Source organism: Mesocricetus auratus, unplaced genomic scaffold (assembly GCF_017639785.1).
Source record: "Mesocricetus auratus isolate SY011 unplaced genomic scaffold, BCM_Maur_2.0 Super-Scaffold_100006, whole genome shotgun sequence".
NCBI lineage: Eukaryota > Metazoa > Chordata > Mammalia > Rodentia > Cricetidae > Mesocricetus > Mesocricetus auratus.
The window spans coordinates 74618553-74641920 of NW_024429190.1; the positions used below are offsets into that span (position 1 = coordinate 74618553).

The 23368-nt window shown below is 42.2% G+C and overlaps 1 protein-coding gene and 1 non-coding gene across 7 annotated transcripts in view; one reads left to right on the top strand and one right to left on the bottom strand.

Annotated features, from left to right (window-relative positions):
* Lin54 (lin-54 DREAM MuvB core complex component) overlaps positions 1–23368 on the bottom strand; it is a 63568-nt gene that overhangs the window by 10560 nt on the left and 29640 nt on the right. For all 6 annotated transcript variants that reach the window (XM_040747505.1, XM_040747503.1, XM_040747504.1 and 3 more), the window contains exons 4-8: positions 18012–18154; positions 9705–9921; positions 3239–3312; positions 2687–2884; positions 182–273 (exon numbers count right to left, since the gene is read on the bottom strand). In XM_040747505.1, coding sequence (XP_040603439.1) covers positions 182–273; positions 2687–2884; positions 3239–3312; positions 9705–9921; positions 18012–18154 — 724 coding nt within the window. The remainder of the gene's footprint in view (positions 1–181; positions 274–2686; positions 2885–3238; positions 3313–9704; positions 9922–18011; positions 18155–23368) is intronic.
* Positions 20813–20938, top strand: LOC121141031. The gene has a single exon (XR_005877981.1). It is a non-coding gene; the product is annotated as a small nucleolar RNA SNORA40 (small nucleolar RNA).

The following is a 23368-nucleotide window of genomic DNA, read 5'->3' on the forward strand; positions in this document are numbered from 1 at the left end:
CACAAGGGGTCTCACTGACAGTCTCCAACCTTGTCCATTTGAAATATTTCAAAGCAGAGTACTTTAGACAAATACACAGCTTTAAAGAGAAAACCAAATGTAATATATTTGGGATAAATCTATTTAATGTTGCACTTAAACTGACTCAGTAATTTAATTTACATATTTAAAAAATACTCACCCATTGAATGGAAGCCTTGCCTGTGTCTGGATACCGGATGTTCCAGTAAAATTAGAGTTGCTTGCTATAGACACATACGAAGACTGCTGTAACTATTGGCAAAAAAAATAAATTCATATAATATTTGCAAAAATGGATAACACTCTCAAACATAGCAATGAGTAAGAAGTATGTCTACTCAAAAAGTGAAAAACAATGGTATGTTTCCAAAGACACTAGCAAAACAGCATGAATGTTTTACAGCATTGACTGTTACAGATATAAAAAAAAAATACTTCACAAAGGTCTGTCAGGATTATAGGAAATTCTAGGTGAACATCCTGCAAGTACTGAAATAACATCTCTTAACTAATAAATGCAATGTGCCCAGTTGTAGGATAGGCACTGTATTATTATCACAGAATAAAAAGGGGACAATTCACGTACAAATTCTGTTCTGCATTGCTGTATAAGCATATGAAATGTTCTGGCAAAAATATGGGACTTCTTTTAAACTCATACACAGCCACATAAGATACTGTATATAGCAAAGAACACATGTGGGTTTTCGCTCTCTTGTAATCAGAGCTCATCATCAATTCAGCAGCTTGGAACATAGTGCTCACTGGCTCAGCCCTTACACAACAAAGCAAACTTCCATCTTCATCCGCTTCATGTTAACAGCACTCCCAACCAACTTGACAGGAGGTAATATGTGCCTTCCCTTCTGAAGATGGCCAAAGTGCAGGAACAGTTCCACTAAAAATATGACATCTTGGGGGTAGAGATGGCTCAGTGGACAAGTGTTTGTCATACAGGAGAGAGAGGGTTAAGCCTGGCATGGTGGCGCTCACCTTTAATCCCAGCACTCAGGAGGCAGAGGCAGGCGGATCTCTGTGAGTTCTAGATCAGCCTGCTCTACAGAGTTTTCCAGGACAGCCAGAGCTACACAGGGAAACACTGTGGTAGTTTGAGTATAATTGGCCCCCATAAGGTCAGAGGGGGTAGCATTATTAGGAGGTATGGCTTTGTTGAAGTAGGTATGGCCTTGTTGGAGGAATTGTCACTATAGCGGTAGGCTTTGAGGTCTCCTTTGCTCAAGCTTCCCTCAGTGCACTTCCTGTTGCCTCTGGATCAAGATATAGAACTCTCGGCTCCTTCTCCAGCATCATGGCTGTCTGCACGCTGCCATGTCCCACCATGATGATAATGGACTGAACCACTGAACTGTTAGCCACCGCAATTAAATGTTTTCCTTCATAAGCATTGCCATGGTCATGGTATCTCTTCATAGCAATAGAAACCCAAACTAAGGCAAACCCCGTCTCAGAAACAAAACAAAAAGCCAAACAAGAAGAAAGAACCGGGTTTGGATCCCTATCACCCATATAAATGCCCAGTAATTATAGTGATCCAACCAAAACCCTAGTGCTTGGAAGTGGAGGCTGGACCACAGGGGCAAGATGGCTAGCTAGATTAGCTACTTTGTCTCCTTCTGAGTTCAAGTCAGAGACTATGCCCCAATATATAAAGCAAAGAGGAATGGAGGAAAACACTAGCCTCCGGCTTGAACAAGTGAGCGCACACATGAGATACACATACTCACCTGCAGACACGTGCCCCTCATGCATGCACATATACATGCACACCATACATGAACACAAACTCCCTCCCTCTCTCCCTCTCTGGAAGATATGACACCTTGGCTGAAAATTGTGGTTCATGCCTGTTTTCCCAGCACTCTGAAGGTGGAGGCATGGTGAATTCCAGGCCAGTCTAGGCTAGAATGAGATCCTGTCTGAAAAAAAGTCCCTAAGAAATGTAACTTACAGTTTTATTTTTCAGCATAAGCCAGGAGTGTCATTATTTGTTTTTGTTGTTGTTGTTGTTGTTTTGTTTTTCAAGACAGGGTTTCTCTGTGGCTTTGGAGGCTGTCCTGGAACTCGCTCTGTAGACCAGGCTGGCCTCGAACTCACAGAGATCCACCTGCCTCTGCCTCCCGAGTGCTGGGATTAAAGGCGTGCGCCACCAATGCCTGGCGGGTGTCATTATTTGTATGTACAGATGAACATCAGTGTGGGCATAGGTTTTCCTAAATTCACTGCAATTGTGACTGTTAATGTCAACTTTTTGAGGGGAGGGGAGTTTCCAGATAGGGTTTCTCTGTTAACAGCTCTGGCTCTTGCTCTATAGACCTGGCTGGTCTTGAACTACAGGGATCTGCCTGCCTCTGACTCTGCCTCCCAAGTGTTGGGACTCAAGGCATGTACTACCACCGCCCAGCTTAATGTCAACTTTTTAAAAAGTTCTTACACCTATCACCAATCTATTCCAAATTGCCCAATTTTTAAATCTTATTTGTAATGTATATTTCTAAATTCTAAACAAAGGAATAAACTCAAATGTTCGATCACTATTTCAGCTTTCAGAAAGAGCTATTTCAACATAGAGCTGATGCTTACATTAATCTTAGAACACAGCAGAGCTAGACTGCAGTTGGGAAGCCTTAGCCCTTCCCCCACGCACCTGAGTGACGTACTGAGCCGGCAGCACTGCGTAGCCCACATTCCCTGTCCCTGGAGCTGGGGCCAGCACAGTGCCCGGAGGCAGGTTAGTAAGGTTGGGCTGGATCTGAGGCAGTGGTGTGGCGGGCATGATGAGCCGTTGCTGTGGCTGGCTAGTAGTTACAATTTGTGAAGTTGAATTGATTGGTTTTGGAACAACCTAAAAAATAAAAATACAAAAAAAATTTAAAAAGGAACATTTGTGACTAAACAATGAAAAACATCAATTAAGCTGCTTAATTCAATATAAATGTCTTATACACAAATGCTTTTTTGTGTGTACTGCTTTTGTTTTTTCAAAACAGTAGCCCTGTGTAGCCCTGGCTGACCGTGAACTCATTCTGTAGACCAGAGTGGTCTCAAAATCACAGAGATCCACCTGCCTCTGCCTCCTGCATGCTGGGATTAAAAGAATGGGCCACCATGTCCAGCTTCTTGTAACTAAATCTTAACTTTGAACTTAAAAAGCAAATTTTACCCTTTGGGAAAAACTGAGAAACTATGTAATACTCACTTGTTTAACAGCCTGAGTTGGGACAAATGGAACTGACATCCGTACGGGGGTTGTATTAACAACCACTGGTTTTGCTTTTTAAAAGGAGAGAGAGAAAAAAAAAAGAACAGTTTATTTACAGAAAACAGTACTAAAAACCCTTGGGAATACTCATCCTTTAAGACATGCTCAAGAAACATTTAAAGCATTCCTCCTGGTTCTCATTTTCAGCAATCTTTAGTCAAGATAGTTACCTTTCTTGGGAGGCAGAGGCAGGTGGATCTCTGGAAGATGGAGGCTAGCCTGGTCTACACACTGAGTTCCAGGACAGCCACAGCTACATAGAGAGAGAGACCTGGTCTCAAACAAAAACAAACAAACAAGAAAAGGTAGAGTTGCTTACTCCACCCAGCAAATCTAAATCTAAGGTGAATAATCCACCCACGTGAGGGATTTCAGCAGAGGCTGAAATCTCCAACCTCTGCTCAGAAGCCCTCCACAGTACCACACAAGCAAATGATTTGCCATTCATAAATTCAGCTGCGCACATCATCCTGTGCTACTACTTCTAATTTCTGCATTTTAGTTCAAGCTACAGAAAAGATTGTGCTGTATAACTCAATATCTGAAATAGACAACAGGGTAATAAGGTTAAGAATCTGAGTTCTTGAGCTGGCAAGATGGTTCAGCGGGTAAAGACTGAATTCAAACCTTGGAACCCATATGATGGAGGGAAAGAGTCAACTCCTACAACTCTGACACACACATGTGCACATGCCGTGCCCTCACACACATACATTCATGTGCACATGTGCACACACACTCATGCATGAAAAAGAATATTTGCATACATAACATACATGAACATGCATACACACATGTACACACACATGCATATCCACATGCACACACACACACTTAAATACTTGTGCACGCTCACACACACACACACACACACACACACACACTAATGATTAAAAAATTTTAAAGTCAGAGGACCCAGTGGTTCAAACCCTGGGTCTGCCACTTGTTTTTGTTTGTTTTTTGAGACAGGGTTTCTCTGTATTGTCTTGGAGGATGTCCTGGGACTCGCTCTGTAGACCAGGCTGACCTCGAACTCACAGGGATCTGCCTGCCTCTGCCTCCCAAGTGCTGGGATTAAAGGCGTGCGCCACCAACGCCTGGTGGTTCTGCCACTTTTAACTATGTAATATGTTTGCAATTTGGATAGTAAGTACCTGGACAGGGTACAAGGATTAAAGATGTTAATTCATTAAAATGAACTAAAATAGTTCCCACCAAATAGCAAGTTTTCAATAAACATGAGTTATCATTACTATTATTACTGTAACCACTGCTACTATATAAATGATATTCTATATAAATTTTAGTTCCAGGAAACTAAAATATAAAGCATTTGTTATTAAGATTATATTGTTGAACACATTAGGCAAGCACCTAAATAAAAATTTTTAAAAATATTTTTTAGATTTATTTTAGATGTATCAGTGTTTTGCCTGCCTGCATTTATGTCTGTGTACCACATGCACATCTGGTACCTGTGGGGGTTCAAATAGTGTGTCAAATCCCACGAAAATAGAGTTAGAGGTGATTGGTGAGTTTCCATCGAGGTGCTAGAAACTGAACCCAGGTCCTCTGCAAGAACAGCATGTACTGTCTGTACTGGAGGTCATCTCTCCAGACCCACAGGGAAACTGAATCAAAATCATACAGGTGACTTCACAGGTACTAGGCAGTGTGTGTGTGTGTGTGTGTTCAATTAAAGAAACAGCCAAAGAATATGAGAGAAAGCAAGGGGGTTTGCATGCAAAGGGATGGAGGGAGACAAAGGAAGAGAAAATGACGTAATTATATTTAAAATTCAAGTAATAAAAAAAGTAAGATAAACTGCCTTGAGATCTCAAGGGGAGAAAATATACACTTGTTGACAGGACATGGGAATGTGGAAAGAGTATGGGGAGAGCAGCGTGAGAGGCCCAGCCATGAGGCCAAGGTGGGCAACAAGACTGTGGCGGGCAGGCTCGTCTGCAGACAGAACAAGAGACGCGCAGGCTGCTAAGCACCGTGTCAGAACTCACACCAGTCTAGGGTTGATGCAGACAACAGAGCACAACGGAGGTTGCTGAGGAGCCTGCAATGTTAAGGTAGAAATGTGTATACTTATCTGTTTTTGTTTTGAGAGAGGGTCTCTCTATGTAGCCCTGGCTGTTCTATGTAGATCAGGCTGGTATTATTGAATTTACAGAGATCCACCTGCCTCTGCTTCCCAAGCGCAGGATTTAAGGTGTGTACCACACTACCACCTGGAAAGAGTTTGTATTCTTTAACTTTAATTTTCGATACACTAATTTTCTCACTACATAGCTCTAGCTGGTCTGGAACTTGCCATATAGACCAGGCTAGCCTTGAACTCACAGAAATATGCCTGCCTCTGCTTACCCCAGTGCTGGGATTACAGGCGTGTGCCATCATGCCCATTCTTACTCTGTATTTTTAATTGTGCACGCATTAGAAGTTTCTAGGGAGTCTGAGGTACCTAAATATTATTGAAACAGCACAAAGGAAAGTTTATTTGGTAGCAGCGTGTAAAAACAAAACAATCCGGGGACTGGAGAGATGGCTCAGAGGTTAAGAGCATTCATTGACTGCTCTTCCAGAGGTCCTGAGTTCAATTCCCAGCACCCACAACCATCTACAATACAATCTGGTGCCCTCTTCTGGCATGTAGGCAGAACACTGTACATGAAATCAATCAATCAATCAATCAATCAATCTTTAAACAAAAAAAGTGCAAGTTTAAAAAAAACAACAATCCAACTCAAGTTGCAAGAAACAAGACAAAGCAGGAGAGTGCAAGCATGAAGGAGTGGGTGAGCACAGGGGTGGGTGAAGAGTACATGCAGAGACCTGGCAGAGGTGAAAGCAAATGCCCCCACCCATCCCTGGTGCCAGGAACAGCAGGCATAAGGGAGAAAAGGCCAGTCATTGCAGAGCTATACAAACAAGGATGGCTGTTAGAACTAAAAACTCCAGGTGAGCTGTCTTACAGAGGACACAAACCTGATGTGAAGATGGATGTGATGGATAAACTCAGGAAACAGGTTAGCAACAGACTAAAGAAATTGGTCTAGAGCCAATTAGGTGTAACTATGAAAACTGTTTACTGCCATTTCCATAGCTTTGAAGAAGACAGAAAGATATCACCTGGGGATTCATTTTGCCAGAGTAAAGCTCAGAGCCTGGTCTCAAAGACAGTATTGGGGAAAACGTGTTCTAAACTATACATGAGAAAGCCTTCTTTGTATAAAAAGGCCATCATGGTACCAATGGACTTCTTTCTTCTTCAATTTTTTGATGGAGACAGGCAGGTTAGTAGCAGTTCCAAAGAGAAGGCCCTGATTCCAGGAGAGCTGCTGCTAACAAGGATACTCACTATCCAGTGGTGGAAGCTCAGAGCGCTGTCAGAGTGGATGATGGCACAGCTTTCGCAGGGCTGGCGATGGCTGGCCCAGTGGGGGAAAGCACTTGCCTCATAAGCATTAGACTGTAGACCCACAAAAAGCCAGATGTTGCACGGTGCCTCATTCCAGCATTCTTATAGTGAGACGGGAGCTGAGGCAGGGGAATCCTGGAAGCTCAGGGAGCTGGCTAGCCTGGTGTACTGAGAAGCAGACAATAGGAGCTCTCAGCAAGGTGAGAAATAACACCAAGAGGCTGTCTTCTGACCTCCAGATGTGCTGTGACAAGTGTATGCCTGAACTCACACATGTGTGTGCATGCACAAAGACAAAATTAAAGTGAATTTGAAGATGTATATGAAATATTTCAATAAGGTTATAAAACAAAAAAACACATAAGCAGCATATAGTAGTTTGAGTAAGAATGACCCCACAGGCTCATATGCTTGAATGCTTACTCATCAGGGGGTGGGGCTCTTGAACTATGCCTGTCATACCTGCTGCCACACACCACGATGACAATGAGCTGAAACTGTAAGCCAGGCACAATTATTTTCTTTTACAAGAGTTGCCATGGTCATGGTGTCTCTTCACAGCAATAGAACAGTGACTAAGACACAGTGAAGTGACATTGAGTTTGATTTTCCTGTTACGCCAAAGGATGAATAAAGTTATAAAACACCATTACACACTAAGGCTAGCAACATTAGATTTAAAACCAAAGTTCAAATGGACACTTGATCCCTCGCACCTACTCTTTGGAGAGAGGAGAGGATGGTCACCCACTGTGAGACCAAAGAACAAGTAGCAGACAGGAAAAATCCCTGGTGATCTGCCCACCCACATCAATATGGGGTGTCTTCATCTCCTCCCCGCATACATGCACAAACATGTATGGCACACATCCCCCTGGAAAACCTAGGCACTCACATTTACAATAATGTATCTAATGAACCAGAGCACCTTCTTAATTCATCTGTTAAAACTATAACTTCAACTTGCTATTCCTGTAAAATAATACACACTATAAATATGTAGACCTTTTCTGGAAAGGACAGACAGAAAAAAAAATAAAAATAAAGGTGCCTATAAGAAACTACATACACAGCCGGGCGTTAGTGGCGCACGCCTTTAATCCCAGCACTAGGGAGGCAGAGGCAGGCGGATCTCTGTGAGTTCGAGACCAGCCTGGACTACCAAGAGAGTTCCAGGACAGCCTCCAAAGCCACAGAGAAACCCTGTCTCAAAAAACCAAAAAAAAAAAAAAAAAAAAAAAAGAAGAAGAAGAAGCTACATACACAGTGTAGGCATGTGAATGGGTTGGAAGAGGGCAGAGTAGGGTGGGGGAGGCAAAGGGACAGGGGAGGCAAGGGGGAGGCAAAGACGCTGGGAAGCAGGAGTCAGTCTGGAGACTGTAGCAGGACAAAAGGAAAAGAAACGGAGTAGAAGAATGCAGAAAGACACTGACGTTGGAAAGAATAAATACATGAATTGTGGGATGTGCAAGTCCACTCCTCTCCCTTCCTGCATCTTCAGTTCATGATTTTTACTGTACCAATGAAACAAACGGTGTTACAGTTACACTGGGAATGGAGTCATGGCATACTCCACATACACAAACACCCACAAAATACAACTGACAGTAGCTAGCAAGTGCTTTATATCACCATGATATACAAGTAGATTGCATCAGTCCCTACTAAGTTTAAGTATTGAGAAAACAAAATTTGACTCTTTTAGTTCATGATATGTAAGTTTCATTTTCCTTTCATTAACAATGTTATCATAAGGAGAGATGACTCAACAGTTGAGTCCTGGCTGCTCTTTCAGAGGACCTGAGTTCAATTCCCAGCAACCACATGGTGGCTCACAACCATCTATGATGAATTCTGGTGCCCTCTTCTGGCATGCAGGCATACATGCAGACAGAGCACTTGTATATTATAGATACAGACAGACAGACAGACAGACAGACAGACAGACAGACAGACAGACAGGAATGCTATGACAGAGCCAGGGAGATAGCTCAGTGGGTACAGCACTCGCCACCAAACTTAAAGACCTGAGTTCCTGGGTCTCACATAATGGAAGGAGAGAACCAGCTTCCACAAGAGACTCTCCACATGAGTACATGACACTTGACCCACCCTCCAAAGGGAACTAAAAATAAATAACTGTCTGGTGATTGATTCTTCCAGGTGTTTCTGCACGTGGCTTTGTGGTATTGAGGATCAAGCCTCAGGCCTTCCTTACACACATCAGGCAAGCACCCCACCACTTAACCACACACACATGTCTTCAATCTGACACGTCGGAACATAAAGCAGTTTTCCACACAAAAAGAGGCTCTTAGCTATAACCTTTCATTCTGCTCAACTTTTAAAAAGTAGCCAGTATGAGAACAGTTCCATGCATGCTCATATGTCTCAGGTAATAAGAAGGCTTGCTTGTTGGCAGAGTCTCATTGCAAGCTGGCCCTGAAACTGCAATATAAATGAGGACCTTGAACTTCTGCGTCCACCTCCCAAGCGCTGGGTTTATGAGGCGTGTACAACCACACCCAGCCTGTGGTGCTAAGGAGACCTATGGCTCTGTGCATACAAAGCAAGCATTCTACCAACTGACTGGTACAGTGCCAATTATAAAGTAGTATTCAAAAAAAGATTAAACTGTTACATTCTTATTTATATACTGACCACTTGTCATTTCAACTGACTCAAGCTTTAGCAAAGAGCTGCACAGTTCAGAAAATAAATACAACTATCCCACTGACATAAATAATAGGGGTCTAAGATAGCAGTAAAACAGCTATTCAATTAAGTAATACTCATGATAACTTCTCACAGAATGAAATAGTAGTTACAGCTACGCTCTCACTTCACTGTCTGCTGTAGTAATTGATGCTCATTCATACTGTCAGAGGAAATGCCAGATTTAAAAAGCGGAAGCAATGTTCTCCAACGATGTTAAAAGCATTTATTGCTGTTAAAAGAAATATGGTCACAAACCTTGCTGAAGAGGCTGAGTGTTTACACTGGGATTCTGACTAGGTGGCTGGGCTGTACTACTGGCTGTTGTGGCGGTAACAAGTCGGACATAATGAAACTTGCTTCCAGGCACTTGGATCTGCTGGACATTGGGAGCAGTTGCCAAAGGAATGATGGTCTTAAACTGTGATGTGCTCATCCCTCCAACAGTGATGGTCTGCACAGCTGATTTCACTGCCTGTCAAATAATACAGACGACATGCCATTAATCTGTTAACACAAGACGTCACTAAGGTAACAGAGTGTGCTCTTACGTCTTATCAACTTCTTCAGAAGGAAATGAAAATGAAAATTCAGCTGCAGCTGGAGAGTTGATGGCTCAGGGGAAAAGAACTCTCCAGAGAACCCAGAGTTTAGGCCCCAATATCAATATGAGGCAGCTCACAACCATCTGCAACTCAATTTCCAGGGGAACCAATGTACTCTTCTAGACTCCACAGGCACCTGCATTCATATGCACAAACCCCCCCCACACACACACACACAGTTAAAAATAAAAATAAATCTTAAAAAACTCAGGAGAATTTGAAGAAGAGAAGGGAGGGGGATATCGGAGGATTTGGAGGAAAGGGAGAAAAATATTGTGATTATAATCTCAAAAGTAAAATTTAAAAACTGAAAAAATGCAAGAATGTACACAATTTTGTGTCTACTAGGTAGAATTTATGAGAAAGTTATCATTTTTTGACTCTTGGAATTAAAAAGAGAATACAGATGTTTTCACCAAATAAACTATATTGTTCTTACTGAACATGTTCTAAAGAAGGACCATTCTGTTTCCGTATCAAGTTTACTTGATTTTGAAAGGCTACAACACCCACCACTCTGCTACATAAACCCAAGGACATGATGCAAATACTGTTCAAAATTATTGCAATAAATAGTTGTCTAGAGAAATTAACCAATTTTGGGTGTAACAAATCGAGTTACATTTTAAAACCATTTCAATAATTTTCTCCACCAGATAGTAAGTTGAGACTTCCGGGGAAGCTAATAAAGCTTCAGAAGCATCTCGGAAAGCAACTAGTCTCATGAGGTGCCCTAATTTACATATGACTCATGTTTAACACACTGTCAACACAAGCTAAGGCCAACTGGGTGTGGGTGGTGGACACTTGGCAATCTTGGCAGTGCAGAAGCTGAGGCTGGATGGTGAGTTTGTCAACGATGCTGTGGGTGACACAATGAACCTTACTTAAAACCAAAGCTAAATAAAATAAAGGCAAGGCAGTTTAATCTCTTCTACAATGTTATTTCATAAAGGATTACATATACCCCCACTTAGTCTGTAGAAAGTCCTCAAAGAGACAGCCACCACACAGCAAAGATTAACTGCTATAAGACTAGTAAGAGTGGACTGACGTGAGATCCATTGAGCCTGTTGTCTGAATTTTAACTTTTTTGTTGTTGGAGGTGGTGTTTTAAGTCTCATTACAATAATTACCATCACTCACTTACATAGAGGCTTCATAGCACAAGTAACCAACTTTGCGGTCACTTCTTAAAATCAGTGTTCATGTTCAGCTTTGCTGCACTGTCACAGCTCAGACCACTTCTTGCCAGATGTTTGCACAACATTCAGAAGTGGTTTCATGAGCTGACACCTACCCAGAGTCTGCCTGTCAGGCATTACATGACGAGCATTCACTGACTTTTAGCACCTCACAGCAGGAGCTTGCCACCTTCTAATCAGCAATACAATTAGTCCTAAATTTGCTTTGTTTTGTAGATTATTCTTAATCTGACCCAGCTCATTTTCTTTCCATTCCTTCTAAGCCCTTACCAACTACAATCACAGTGGCTGTACACATATTCCTCATCTCCAGTCTTGTCCTCTTGTGGCTAATGACTGAGACCAGCCTGGTCTACATATCAAGTTGTGAGACAGCCAGGAATACGTAATAGAGGGACCCTGTCTGAAAATAAAAACAAAAAAGATACTTCTAGGCACAGTGCCTCATACCTGTAATTCCAACATATGGAGCTCCAGGCTAGACTGGGCTACAGAATGAGCAAGAAGAAGAAAGCAATGCGTGAGAGGGCTCAGTGGGTAGGGTGCTTACCACAAATATCATGGTCTGAGTTCAATTCCCAAGACACGTGAGAGGGCTCAGTGGGTAGGGTGCTTACCACAAATATCATGGTCTGAGTTCAATTCCCAGGACCCATGGTACAAGGAGAGACTCAATTCCTGATCTGCTCACATATGCAAGTGGAATGTGTGGGGAGTGCCTTATTAAGCTTTGGGCTGCATACCCCAGCACCTGAGAGGCCAAAGCAAGAGGACTGCCCACTCCAGGTTAACCTGGCTATTAGAGTAAGCTGAAGCCAGCCTTGGTTACTCAGTAAGACTTCATCTCAAAAAGAAAATAAAAATAACAGAAAAGAGGAAGATGTTACAACTGCCATCACAGGAATACAATAAGCATTAGGAATGACCAAGAACAACTACAGAACAACCGCTGGGAAACAGAACCCTGAACACAGGCACATTACTATGAATGGATCCTGAAGAAGCAGAAAACCTCAAGAGACCAATAACAAGCAAGGATACTAAATCAGTTTCCCCATCAGTACTGAATCGTTTCTTTTATCCTCCCAAAGACAAGGCCAAGGCCAAATAGCTTCCCTGCTGAATTCCACTAAAATATTTACAGCACACAACAATTTTGCTTACAATAGTACAAATAAATAAATAAAAGAATTCTTCCCAAGGTATTCTATGTGGCCTGTATTATTCCACCACCTAAAGCAAATAAGAATACAACCAAAAAAAGAGAACTACAGGCAAGTATCTTTGACAAACAAACATGCAAAATTCCTCAACAAACTACCAGCCAGCTGAGCAAGGGGTATAGGTTATTTAGTGTTTGCCTAGCAAGTGTGAAACCCCAAGTTAGGCCCCAATTACCATGAAACAATAACTACAACATACAGCACTCAGGCAGAACTGAGGACTGCCAAGTATTGGAGGTTAATCTAGGCTACAAAGAGAGCTCCAGGACAGCCTGGACAACAAAGTGAGACAGAAACACACAAACCAGGAAGTGATCATCTCAACAGACACAAAAGAACTTTATGAGACTTAGCAACCCTTTGAGATAGAGCTTTCAAGGAACAAAAGGAACATACTTAAACATGAGGCCATATCCCAAAGTCCAATAGCTAGTTCTGCAGGTGAAGAAGAACCAAGAGCCTTCTCTCTAGAAACCTCAGACAAGAAAGAGGGAGAGAGGGAGGGGGAGGGAGGGAGGGAGAGAGAGAGAGAGAGAGAGAGAGAGAGAGAGAGAGAGAGAGAGAGAGAGAGAGAGAGAGAGAGAGAGAGAGAGAGAGACAGAGAGAGACAGAGAGAGAGAGACAGAGAGAGAGAGAGAGAGCTCACTTCCACTATTATTACTCAATATAGCTAGAAGTGCTATAATCACGTTAGAGAAAGGCACACTTCATACCAGAAAAGAGGAAGTCAAACTGTCACTGTCAGATGACATGCTTTTACACATAGAAAACCCCAGTGGTTCTACCAGAAAATCTGAAAGCCTAACTAATACTAACAAAATGCAACAGTTTCAAGATACACCATCAACAGATAAACCCAGCAGTACTGCTAAAGGCCAAGAGCAGCAAACTGTCTGTCTGAAATCAGGAAAGCACTGCATTTAAATGGTCATCAAAACAAACACACAAAAACTCCCCAATATTGATGCACATATTTAACCAGGAAAGTGAGATTGTTCCACAGTAAAAACTATAAATAAAGTACTGGTGAAATGAAGCTACAGCACATAGTTCAGTGATAAAGCACAGGCTCAGAGTATGTGATTCCTTTTGTTCAATTTCCAGCACCAAAACAATTATTTTACATTGTATATAAATATGCGTTACATTCCAGGAAGTGGTGTGCAGGCCTTTAATCCCAGCACTTGGGAGGCAGAGGCAGGTGGATCTCTGTGAGTTTCAAAGTCAGCCTGGTCTACAGAGTGAGTTCCAGGATGGGGTTGTTACACAGAGAAATCCTGTCTTGAAACATGGGGGGGAAAATAGCAAAACTAAAAAAGCAGTGGTTCCTCAACCTTTCTAATGCTTCAACCCTTTAGTACAGTTCCTCATATTGGGGTGACCCCAATCATAAAAGTATTTCACTGCTATTTCATAACTGGACAATGTAATATCTGATATGCAAGATGTGAGACCCCTGTGTATGTGGGGGGGTCGAGACCCACAGGTTGAGATCCAGTGACTTAAAGCAAGGAGAAATAAACAAAACAGAACATTTCATAAATTCACTGTTTGCATATCTAATAAATACCTATGAAATTTCACGATTACTTAGACAACAGAAATCTGTCCTGCAGAGAAACTGAAGTTTTCATAGAAGCTGAGAAAACACTGGCATCTTCATGCTCTACAATGAGAAAGTCAGAGACGGAGAAGAGCATTGAAACTATGTGCTATGTTAACAAGGTTGTCCCTATGCCAGACTTGGTGATAGACAGGCTCAAGGAGTGAGAGCACAATAGATATCTTCCGGCAACATCAGTATCCATGAGCAAGGACACATCCAGTGAGACAGTTAAGATTCTAGAGGATACTTCTGGACGGGACACGGTGGAAGAATTTCAAAAGAGAGGTGGATGGAAAGGGAACATACAAAACTAACTGTGAGCTTTATGGATATTAGATGTGGGTGAGGAAAGGTCATGTCCACTATAAATGGGGATAAACAGACGTCTCAGTAGACTCAACACAGATAATGGTGTCCAGGCTGTGGTGCAGCTGGGAAGAGAGCAACACACCCCGAGTTTCCTCCTGAGTTCATCAGTGGGACAACGGGACAAGGACAAACATATCCTGAGTTTCCTCCTAACTACATCAGTGGAACAACAGGACGAGGGGAAATTCTTACTCTTCAGTTGGCTACTGGTGAGAGTCCCACCATGGCAGTCAATGTAAAGAACAGGGTATCTTTGAACTTGGGTACCTTCTGAGTGTTAAGACTATAACTATGTATGCTATCAACTAGCTAAAATCCGCTTTAGTTTTTTTCTTAATTGACTTCCCCAGGATTATTACTGAAACTTATTCCCACCACACTGGTTTTCGTGCTAACTCTTACTCACTCTCTTCCACAGAGTCTTGTTCTTTTAATGGTCCTGCTTTCCCCACTCTACACAGCCTAATGTTCCAGAAGAGATCTATAGCTTTAGTTAATGCCTCTGTTAAACTTCCCAATTGGCATCTGCTCAAGGTAACTAGTGAGGACATCAACAACAAACATAACCAAGAACTAAATACCCCTTTCAGTCAAATCAGCAATGTCTTCCACAGTGTCTAATATAAAAGAGCCACATGGAGTGTTTTCTATCAGTCAATATACTGTTAGTTACTTGCCCACAGTGTGAGCTACATATTGATCAACCCCACACAGTCTAAAACGGATGTGACATCCACACAAGACTTTCTAAAAGGCAGCACCCTACCAATTATCTCGTTTACCTAGAAAAGGGGGTGAGGATGCTGGGGAGATGGCGCACTGGCTAAGAGCATCGAATGCTCTTCCAGACGGTCCAGATTTGGTTCCCAGAGCCCACATGGCAGCTCACAGCTGCCTGAAACTGCAGTTCCAGAGGATCCAACACCTTTTTCTGGATTCTGAGGGTGCTAGGCACACCCACGGAGCACAGATATACATGCGGGCAAAAAACTCATAATATAAAATTAAAACAAATAAAATAATAAAATATAATAATAAAAGCCAAAAAGCTAGGTATTTAGGCACATACTTGTAATCTAAACACTTGGGAGACTGAAGCAGCAGGATCTTGGCTACATGGTGAAAACTTGTCTTGGGGGGGTGGGGAAGGAGCAAAGGGGTAGAGGGAGGGAGGGAGGGAGAGGAAAGAATAAAAGTGCCCCCAAACCCATCTCATTCTGACAAGTGACACTGGCCTGGGTTGGTAGCAGCAGCAGATATGGACTATTTTGCTGGATGCCAGTTAGCTACTTATTTAGCTACTTTTCATGATCCAATTTCGTGATTCTCTATTTTCAACCACAATGTGGACTAAAAATATTAAACCTAATATCTAATCTGTCTACAGATTGCAATTCAAATGGGTGCGGCAGGAAGTCAGACACGAGTTTTGTTTTGTTTTAAAGAGGTCCAGGTGCTTCTGAAGTACAGCAAAACTGACTGCAGCTAATTTCTCTCAGGGTCCACATCATCTTCTCCCAAACTGCCTCTTAGAGCTCAGCAGGTTTCCTTTATAAACACGTAAACCTCTTATTAGTCACAATAGTGGTTCTCAGTCTACGTTTTATCTCAGAGACAGTTTCAAAATCTTGACTTCAAACTCCAGAAAGATTGACTCAGTCAGTCTGGGATGAGAATTAGGTATTGGCAATTAAAATTCCCCATGTGATTCTAATGTGCAGACAAGGGTGAGAACCACTGATATATATGCACTGCGAACCACAGGAAGTCCCTGAAGCCAGCAATTCTTCCACTCAAGCACAGGACCTCAGGATCTTACTACCAATACAATGTAGCTCCTGGACCACACCACACATCTGTAAACTCAGGAACACCTCTTCTCAGTCACAGCTCAGTCCCACTCACCTTTCAGTTTAAGAATCTTGAAGAATAATCTTCAAAGACAGGTGTATGGAACATGCCAGTAATCCCAGCACTCAGAAGGCTGAGGCAGAAGGATTGCCTTGAGTTCAAGGCCAGGCTGGGCTACATAGAAAAACTCTAAAGACAAAACAAGAATAGCCTTCTCTGTATAAATCTCAGTCAAGAACGAACACACACACACACACACGCACACGCACACACACACACACACACGCATGCACATCAGTCTACATGCAATCATTAAAATTATGTAGACAACTTTTTTGTTTTGTTTTGTTTTTAGAGACAGGGTTTCCCTGTGTAGCTTTGGAGCCTGTCCTGGAACTCACTCTGTAGGTAAAGATTCGCCTGTCTCTGCTTCCCAAGTGCTGGGATTAAAGGCATGTGCCACCGCCACAAGGCTTGGTAGACAACCTTTAATGTTTTCATCTAATGTTCTTACTAAACTCCTTGAAATTAAAACCCTTATTTATGTTTTAGCCCAGTGCTTATCATTATGCATAAAACCATAAGCTGACTCCATTCTATTACAGAAAACTTTATCTATAGTACTATATTAATTTATATGTGAGTGTCTATTATAATTAGCTATAGGAGAGATCATAGTTACATATTGTATAGAGCAAACATTCAATATTACTTAATTTATGAGTAGCTGCAAATCAAGGAGGAAGCCAGGGACAAAAGAAAATGTATTTCCAGAATTGTAGGGTGGCATCTCACAGGAAAAAAAAATGTTTACCACCCAAGTGACTTTTAAAATATACCTGCCTTGTCTGTCTCTTCACATTGGTACAATGACACCAGTATGTCTTAGGAAAGTAAACTAGACACTTGCCTCCTCAGGATGAAACAAACCATGAAAAGCTCTCAAACACTTTGACAATGAAGTTACACTTCAAACGTTTGATAATATGCTTAGCAACAGCAATGTCCTTTTCTAGGACTGAATGTTACCCAGTGAAAACTCACTCTCCATAAAGCAGTGGTTACTTTAGCATCTTATAACTACAAACTCACTACATGTGTTTATTATTACCCAAGAGAAATAATAGCTCCACATCATATACTTGTATATGACTTATATCTATATGGGCCATAAAAATCACCAGCGGTTACTCTGTTACCAAGTGTTTAAGGTAAAATCTTTGCTAGCAAAGACTTCTTGCTTGTGGTTGAGGGTATAGCAAACAGAGAGGAGAGAGAGAAAAGAGAGGGGAAAGGGGAGAAGAGAATGAATCCTTGATCAGCACACCTATAATCCCACCTGGGAGGCAGAAGCAGGTGGATTTTGAGTCCTAGGCCAGCCACCCAGGCTGCAGAATAGACCCATCTTAAACAAACAAACCAAAAAAAAAAAAAAAAGAGGAGGAGGAGGAGAGGGAGGGAGAGAAGGAAGGAAGGAAGGAAGGAAGAAAGGAAGGAAGGAAGGAAGGAAGGAAGGAAGGAAGGAAGGAAGGAAGGAAGGAAGGAAGGAAGGAAGAAAACAGTTTGATTACTAAATTAAACAGTATTCACTGAGTGCCTATTATCTGTTTGGAAATTACGAAAACCAAAGTATTTGAAATTACTTGTAAGACAATAAAGGCAACAACCACAATATTTGGCATTTGTGGCTGATTTTCTTTTTTTACCTTATTTGGTGACTTCAAAGGTGAGATGGCTATTTTATTAGGTGTCTGTGTTGTAGAATTTAAAGTCGATCCAATAACACCACTTTCCGATATTGTTATGGTCTTTGATGGAGTTCCAGGAGTAGACTGTGAAAGAACCCTACCTGCAAATGAGAGGCGGGTGACTGTTTTTAGTAACACTTTAAAAAGCTTACATGATGATGGCCTACATATACAAGGACTTTAGAGACATTAGTGAGAGTCTAATGCACTATAGTGAACCTAAGAATTACCTAAGAATGTGCTCCCAAACATAGTTAAGCCATATCCATCAGAGAGCAAGCTTGGGACACCCCAGGACTTTTGCCCCAGTCGGCTTCAGTCCCTGTTCTTTACCTGTCCTGAGGCCGTCTACCTATTTGTACTCTGCCTGTCCTGAGGCTGTCTTCCTATTTGTACTCTGCCTGTCCTGCCGCTGTCTTCCTATTTGTACTCTGCCTGTCCTGCCGCTGTCTTCCTATTTGTACTCTGCCTGTCCTGAGGCCGTCTTCCTATTTGTACTCTGCCTGTCCTGCGGCTGTCTTCCTATTTGTACTCTGCCTGTCCTGCCGCTGTCTTCCTATTTGTACTCTGCCTGTCCAGTGGCTGTCTTCCTATTTGTACTCTGCCTGTCCTGCCGCTGTCTTCCTATTTGAAGTTAAACCATGCAGGGCAGAAGGGACACAGCTTGGTTGGCAGAGTTCTTGCCCAGCATGCAGGGAGCCATGGATCTCTCCTGAGAACCTGGTAAGATGACACCACTGGGAAGGTAGGGACCTGAGAATCCAAGGTCATTCTCAGCTACATAGCGATCAACTAGTGAGGAATACATCAGGCTTTGACTCAAAAAACAAAACCAAAGCTTATAAAAACAGCTACTGGTGCAAGAGAGATGGCTCAGTAGTTAAGAGCACTTGCTACTCTTCCAGGGAACTGGAGTCAGAGCACAATAGCCACATTAGGTGGCTCACAACAACCTGTAACTTCAGCTCTAGAGGACCCAATGGTCTCTTGTGGCCTCTGAAGGCACCAACACAAATATGACAATACACACACGCATGAGTAAAAATACAAGCTGTAACTGAATGGAAAAATTTGAACACTGATTGTAAAGCACCCAAAGGGAAGGAAAGAGTTCATCTAGCTCCCTGGCCAAAGCCCACACTTCACTCTGCCTTGGACAATAAATAACTCCTCTGAAACAACCCTGGGGAAATGCAGAGCATCTGGAAACCATATTTCAATAGGTGAAATAATCAGGAAGCTTTATCCTGGGTGAGAAAAGAATACAAAGCCATTCTAGACCTTTAATTCCAAAGGTCTGGTCCTCTTTCCTTCACCTACCTTCATGGTCAGCTCCAGCCCTAGATGTAAATTCTTGGAGGAGTACATAGAACAGTCATTATTGCTGTTCACCAAGAATTCTGATTATCCCTGTTTGGGGCACATGGTAGCACTGTACTTGTACCTCTGATCTGATGCCCTTTCCAGTATTGATGTTAATTAGGGTCGTGTGACTACCACTGGCAACAGAGCTATGAATAAACTCGGAATGTCATTTCTGGGCTAGGATGGCCTGACAAAAGCCCTTCTAGAGCCCTTTCCTCTACTATGTCTGCAGTGGTAGCAACCATGAGAAGACTATTCTGGACTGCGAATGAACATTCACATAATCCTGAAGTATGAATAATAAACAAAAAACTCTTCTTTGCAACAATTTGGAGATTATTTTGGGGGGAAACCAAGATTATCCTGATTGACAAGGCTGCCAAGTTGAAGAATCAAAATCAACTGGCCACATGAAATGTACAGAAGAAAGAAAGAAAAGAAGCATCAAGTCCAGCTCTATGAAAGAACTTCTGACAAGTTTCCTAGAAGAGCACAATCTCAACGCAAATGAGCTGCAGTCATTGAGGGCGGGATGCTCAAACCCACTGCCGAAGAGGGAAGGAAGGTCTAAGTATTTAGGAAGTAGTGGAGATGGTAACGATGTTTCCAGGGTCAAACCTCAGCTAGCCAGGGCAGAGAGAAGGTGCAGAGGAAAGGAGCTGATAACAAGAACGGTTCCTTTACACAAAAGTAACTACCAGCACTGAGCAGTCTCCTGCCTCCTTTGGTAACAACGCAAAAGTAGAAAGAGCTTTTTAAAGGGGAGTCAACTTTTATCTTAATTAACTTAAAAATTTTAGGACCTGTGAAATAGCTCAGTGGGAAAAAACACTGAGTTTGACTCCTGGGACCCACATGGGCAGAAGAGAACCAATCCCCACAAGCTGTCCTCTGACCTCTCACATGGGCAGAAGAGAACCAATCCCCACAAGCTGTCCTCTGACCTCCACACATCCACCACATCCATTCATCCATCCATCCACCAACCTATCGATGTGATTTTAAATTTTTAAAAATTAAAGTAATTTTAAATGGTTTTTATGTGTATGCGCTTTGCAAAGCAATCACCTGAGGCATAAGAGTAAAGTTCCAATAACCATCATTATGAAGTTATTGTACGTAATAGTTTCATAAAAATGCTCATTGCTTTAAGTATTTATATTTCATATTAAGGGGCATTATCTTTCAGGAAACATTCATTTTTAAAGGACTTTATTTTTATTATGTTTTTAAACAATTGTATGTATTATTTGCATTTGTGGTTTTTGGGTTTCTCTATTTAGCCCTGGCTGTCCTGAAACTCACGCTGTAGACAACAGGCTGGCCTCAAACTCAGATCTGCCATTCTTTGCCTCCTGATTGCTGGGATTAAAGGCATGCACCGCTGCCACCACCTAACTTGTGTGAGTTTTTGTTTAACTTGTAACCAAAGCCTTAAAGTTAGGTACAAAAACAAATCCTCCTTTGCAACATAGAACCCACTGCTCGGCATGAGTTTTGATATTCATATAAAGAATGTGGTAAAAATCTTTTTAAAACTTAAAAAAAATGAAATCAGCATAGTCAATAATAAAACACTAAGTATTTGAAAATATTAACATTAAGGTGATTTCAATTAAATTGAAGTTGGCAATGGTATTTATGATATTTAGAAACTATCATTAAGGTTATGGTTGACTTTATAAACACACATATTTATGTTATAGATTAAGGCTGAAATATTTACAGGTAAAAAATTTGCCATCTGAAATTGCTTTTAAAACAATACATGGATAGAAGGAATAGTGGGCTTATGAAATAAGATTGGTCAAGATCTAATGATTGCTTAAGCTGACTGAAGAATGTAATCAAATTTCACCAAGCTAATTTCTCTAAAAAACAAAAAACTATATACATGTATATGAGTGTAGGCAGATTAGCAGCCTGCCACTAGGCCACATCTCCAGCCTTGTGTGTGTCTAAGCATGTGTGTGCATGTGAGTGAATGCCCCTAGAGGCCAGAAGAGCTAGAGTGGTAGCAAGTGTGAGCATTATATGTGATGCTGGGAGCCAGACTGGAGCAACATGCCCTGAGCCACTCGTCCAGCCCCTCAAGAAACACTCTTACAGACAATCCCAATTCTTAAAGATAAACAATACTAGTGGAAAGAAAAAATACTTACAGTGGACTCATTTTAAAAAGCGCAAAATTATGCTGCAAGGGGCTGGCAAGATGGCTCAGTGGGTAAAGGTCCTTCCCACACAAACCTGAAGACCTGAATTCAATCTTCATTTTATTTTGGAAAGAAAGAACCAGAAAACTATATACTGAAAGTTGTCCTTGATTTCCACACACCTACACTACTGACACAATAATAATTTAAGATTTAAAGCAAACTGTAGAAAAGAAGAAAATTAAAGCAAAAGTTTACTTTTTTCCCTACAGATCCCTGGCCCTTCAGACATCTATCCCAGTATTCTGCTGGGCCTGCTGGAGGTCAGGGTTCCCCTGAGAAATTAGGCTGCTGAGAGTAAAGTTGGGCCTCTTCACACCAACTGGAGGTCGTCCCCTGGCACTCGGGGACAATGACGAAAGGGACTAGAAGTGACAGCAGAGTTCCTGACAGCAGCTGGGTACAGTGAGTTACCCAGGAGGCAGCTGGGGCAGGCCTGCCAGTTGAGGTGCTGAAGCTCCCTGAACTCAGGGATTGGGTAAGCCAGCCACATGGCCAGACTGCCTCAGCAGCTGTAACCTTGTCTCAGGGTACGATAAGAACAAATAGCCACTCAGTGCCTCTGCTCACAGATTTCACCACTGGGATAGAGGCGGGGGTTACTATAGAGCAAACCTAGAGTCTAACACTTCAGGCAAGTGTTCTATCACCAAGTTACACCCCAACTACAAACGCTATATTAATTGGCTACTACTTACAATATTAATGGAAGCTATGAGTGTGATGACCTCACGTGTTTAACGGGTGAATCCTCTTTTGCTTCGGTGGAAAGCGACTCCATTTTGTGAGTAAGTCCCTGAGAGCCCTATCTGGATTTTGGATACCCCAACTAAGTTTCCATCTGCAATTCCTTCACTTTTTCTCTTAAGTTTTTATTATGGCTGGTGAGATGGCTCAGTAAGTAAGGTCCCTGCCACCAAGCCTGGGAGAGCACATGGTGGAACTGCCTCAAGGAGAAGGGACTGCCTCAAGTTTAAGGTACACAAGGGCTTGCACTCAGCTTGCATGCACACATGGGTGAACACACCTACACGCACAATTTAAGTGTATAATTTTGCTTTTATGAGTGGGAAGATCTGTGTTCCATCCCTCTCTGAGTGCCCTGGAAGCACACTTCCCTCCCAGCCAGCCTTCCAGGAGCTTGGTTTCACAGGCAATCCAAGCTGAGGTCAGTACATGTGCTACAGCAAGGGTCTGGTGTACCGCCTTCCCTTATGTGGGGCAGGATGGAGTAGGAAGGAAACCCATCCTTCATCCTGTGCAATTCCTGAACGGACATTAGATAGGGAATAACTCGTAAAAAGACCCTGAGCTACAAAGGGAACTTCGACTTTCCAGTTTGGGGTTTGAGTTCAAGACAGGCTCTTGGGTAGCCCAGGCTGGCCTAGAATATCACACAGTATAGCCAAGGATGATCTTAAGCCCTCATCCTTCTGCAGCAGGTACAAAAATGCAGATTTGCCTAGATACTCCCCAGGTGCTCACAGGCTGTTTAAATCCTGATGCCTGGGTATCAGTTTGGAATTGACACATAACTGGCTAATAAAGCCTTGATATTCTCGTGGGGTGGGGAGGAAGTCCCACCCTCTTAGGATAAACAAAACAAATGAGCTGCTAATGCTGTGGTTGGGGAGAGGTCCCCTCTGAAACCCTGTATGATATAGCACAAGAGCAAATTCAGCTTGACACATAACTTTGCCCAAATATTTGAATATTTCATGATATACTTTAAAATTC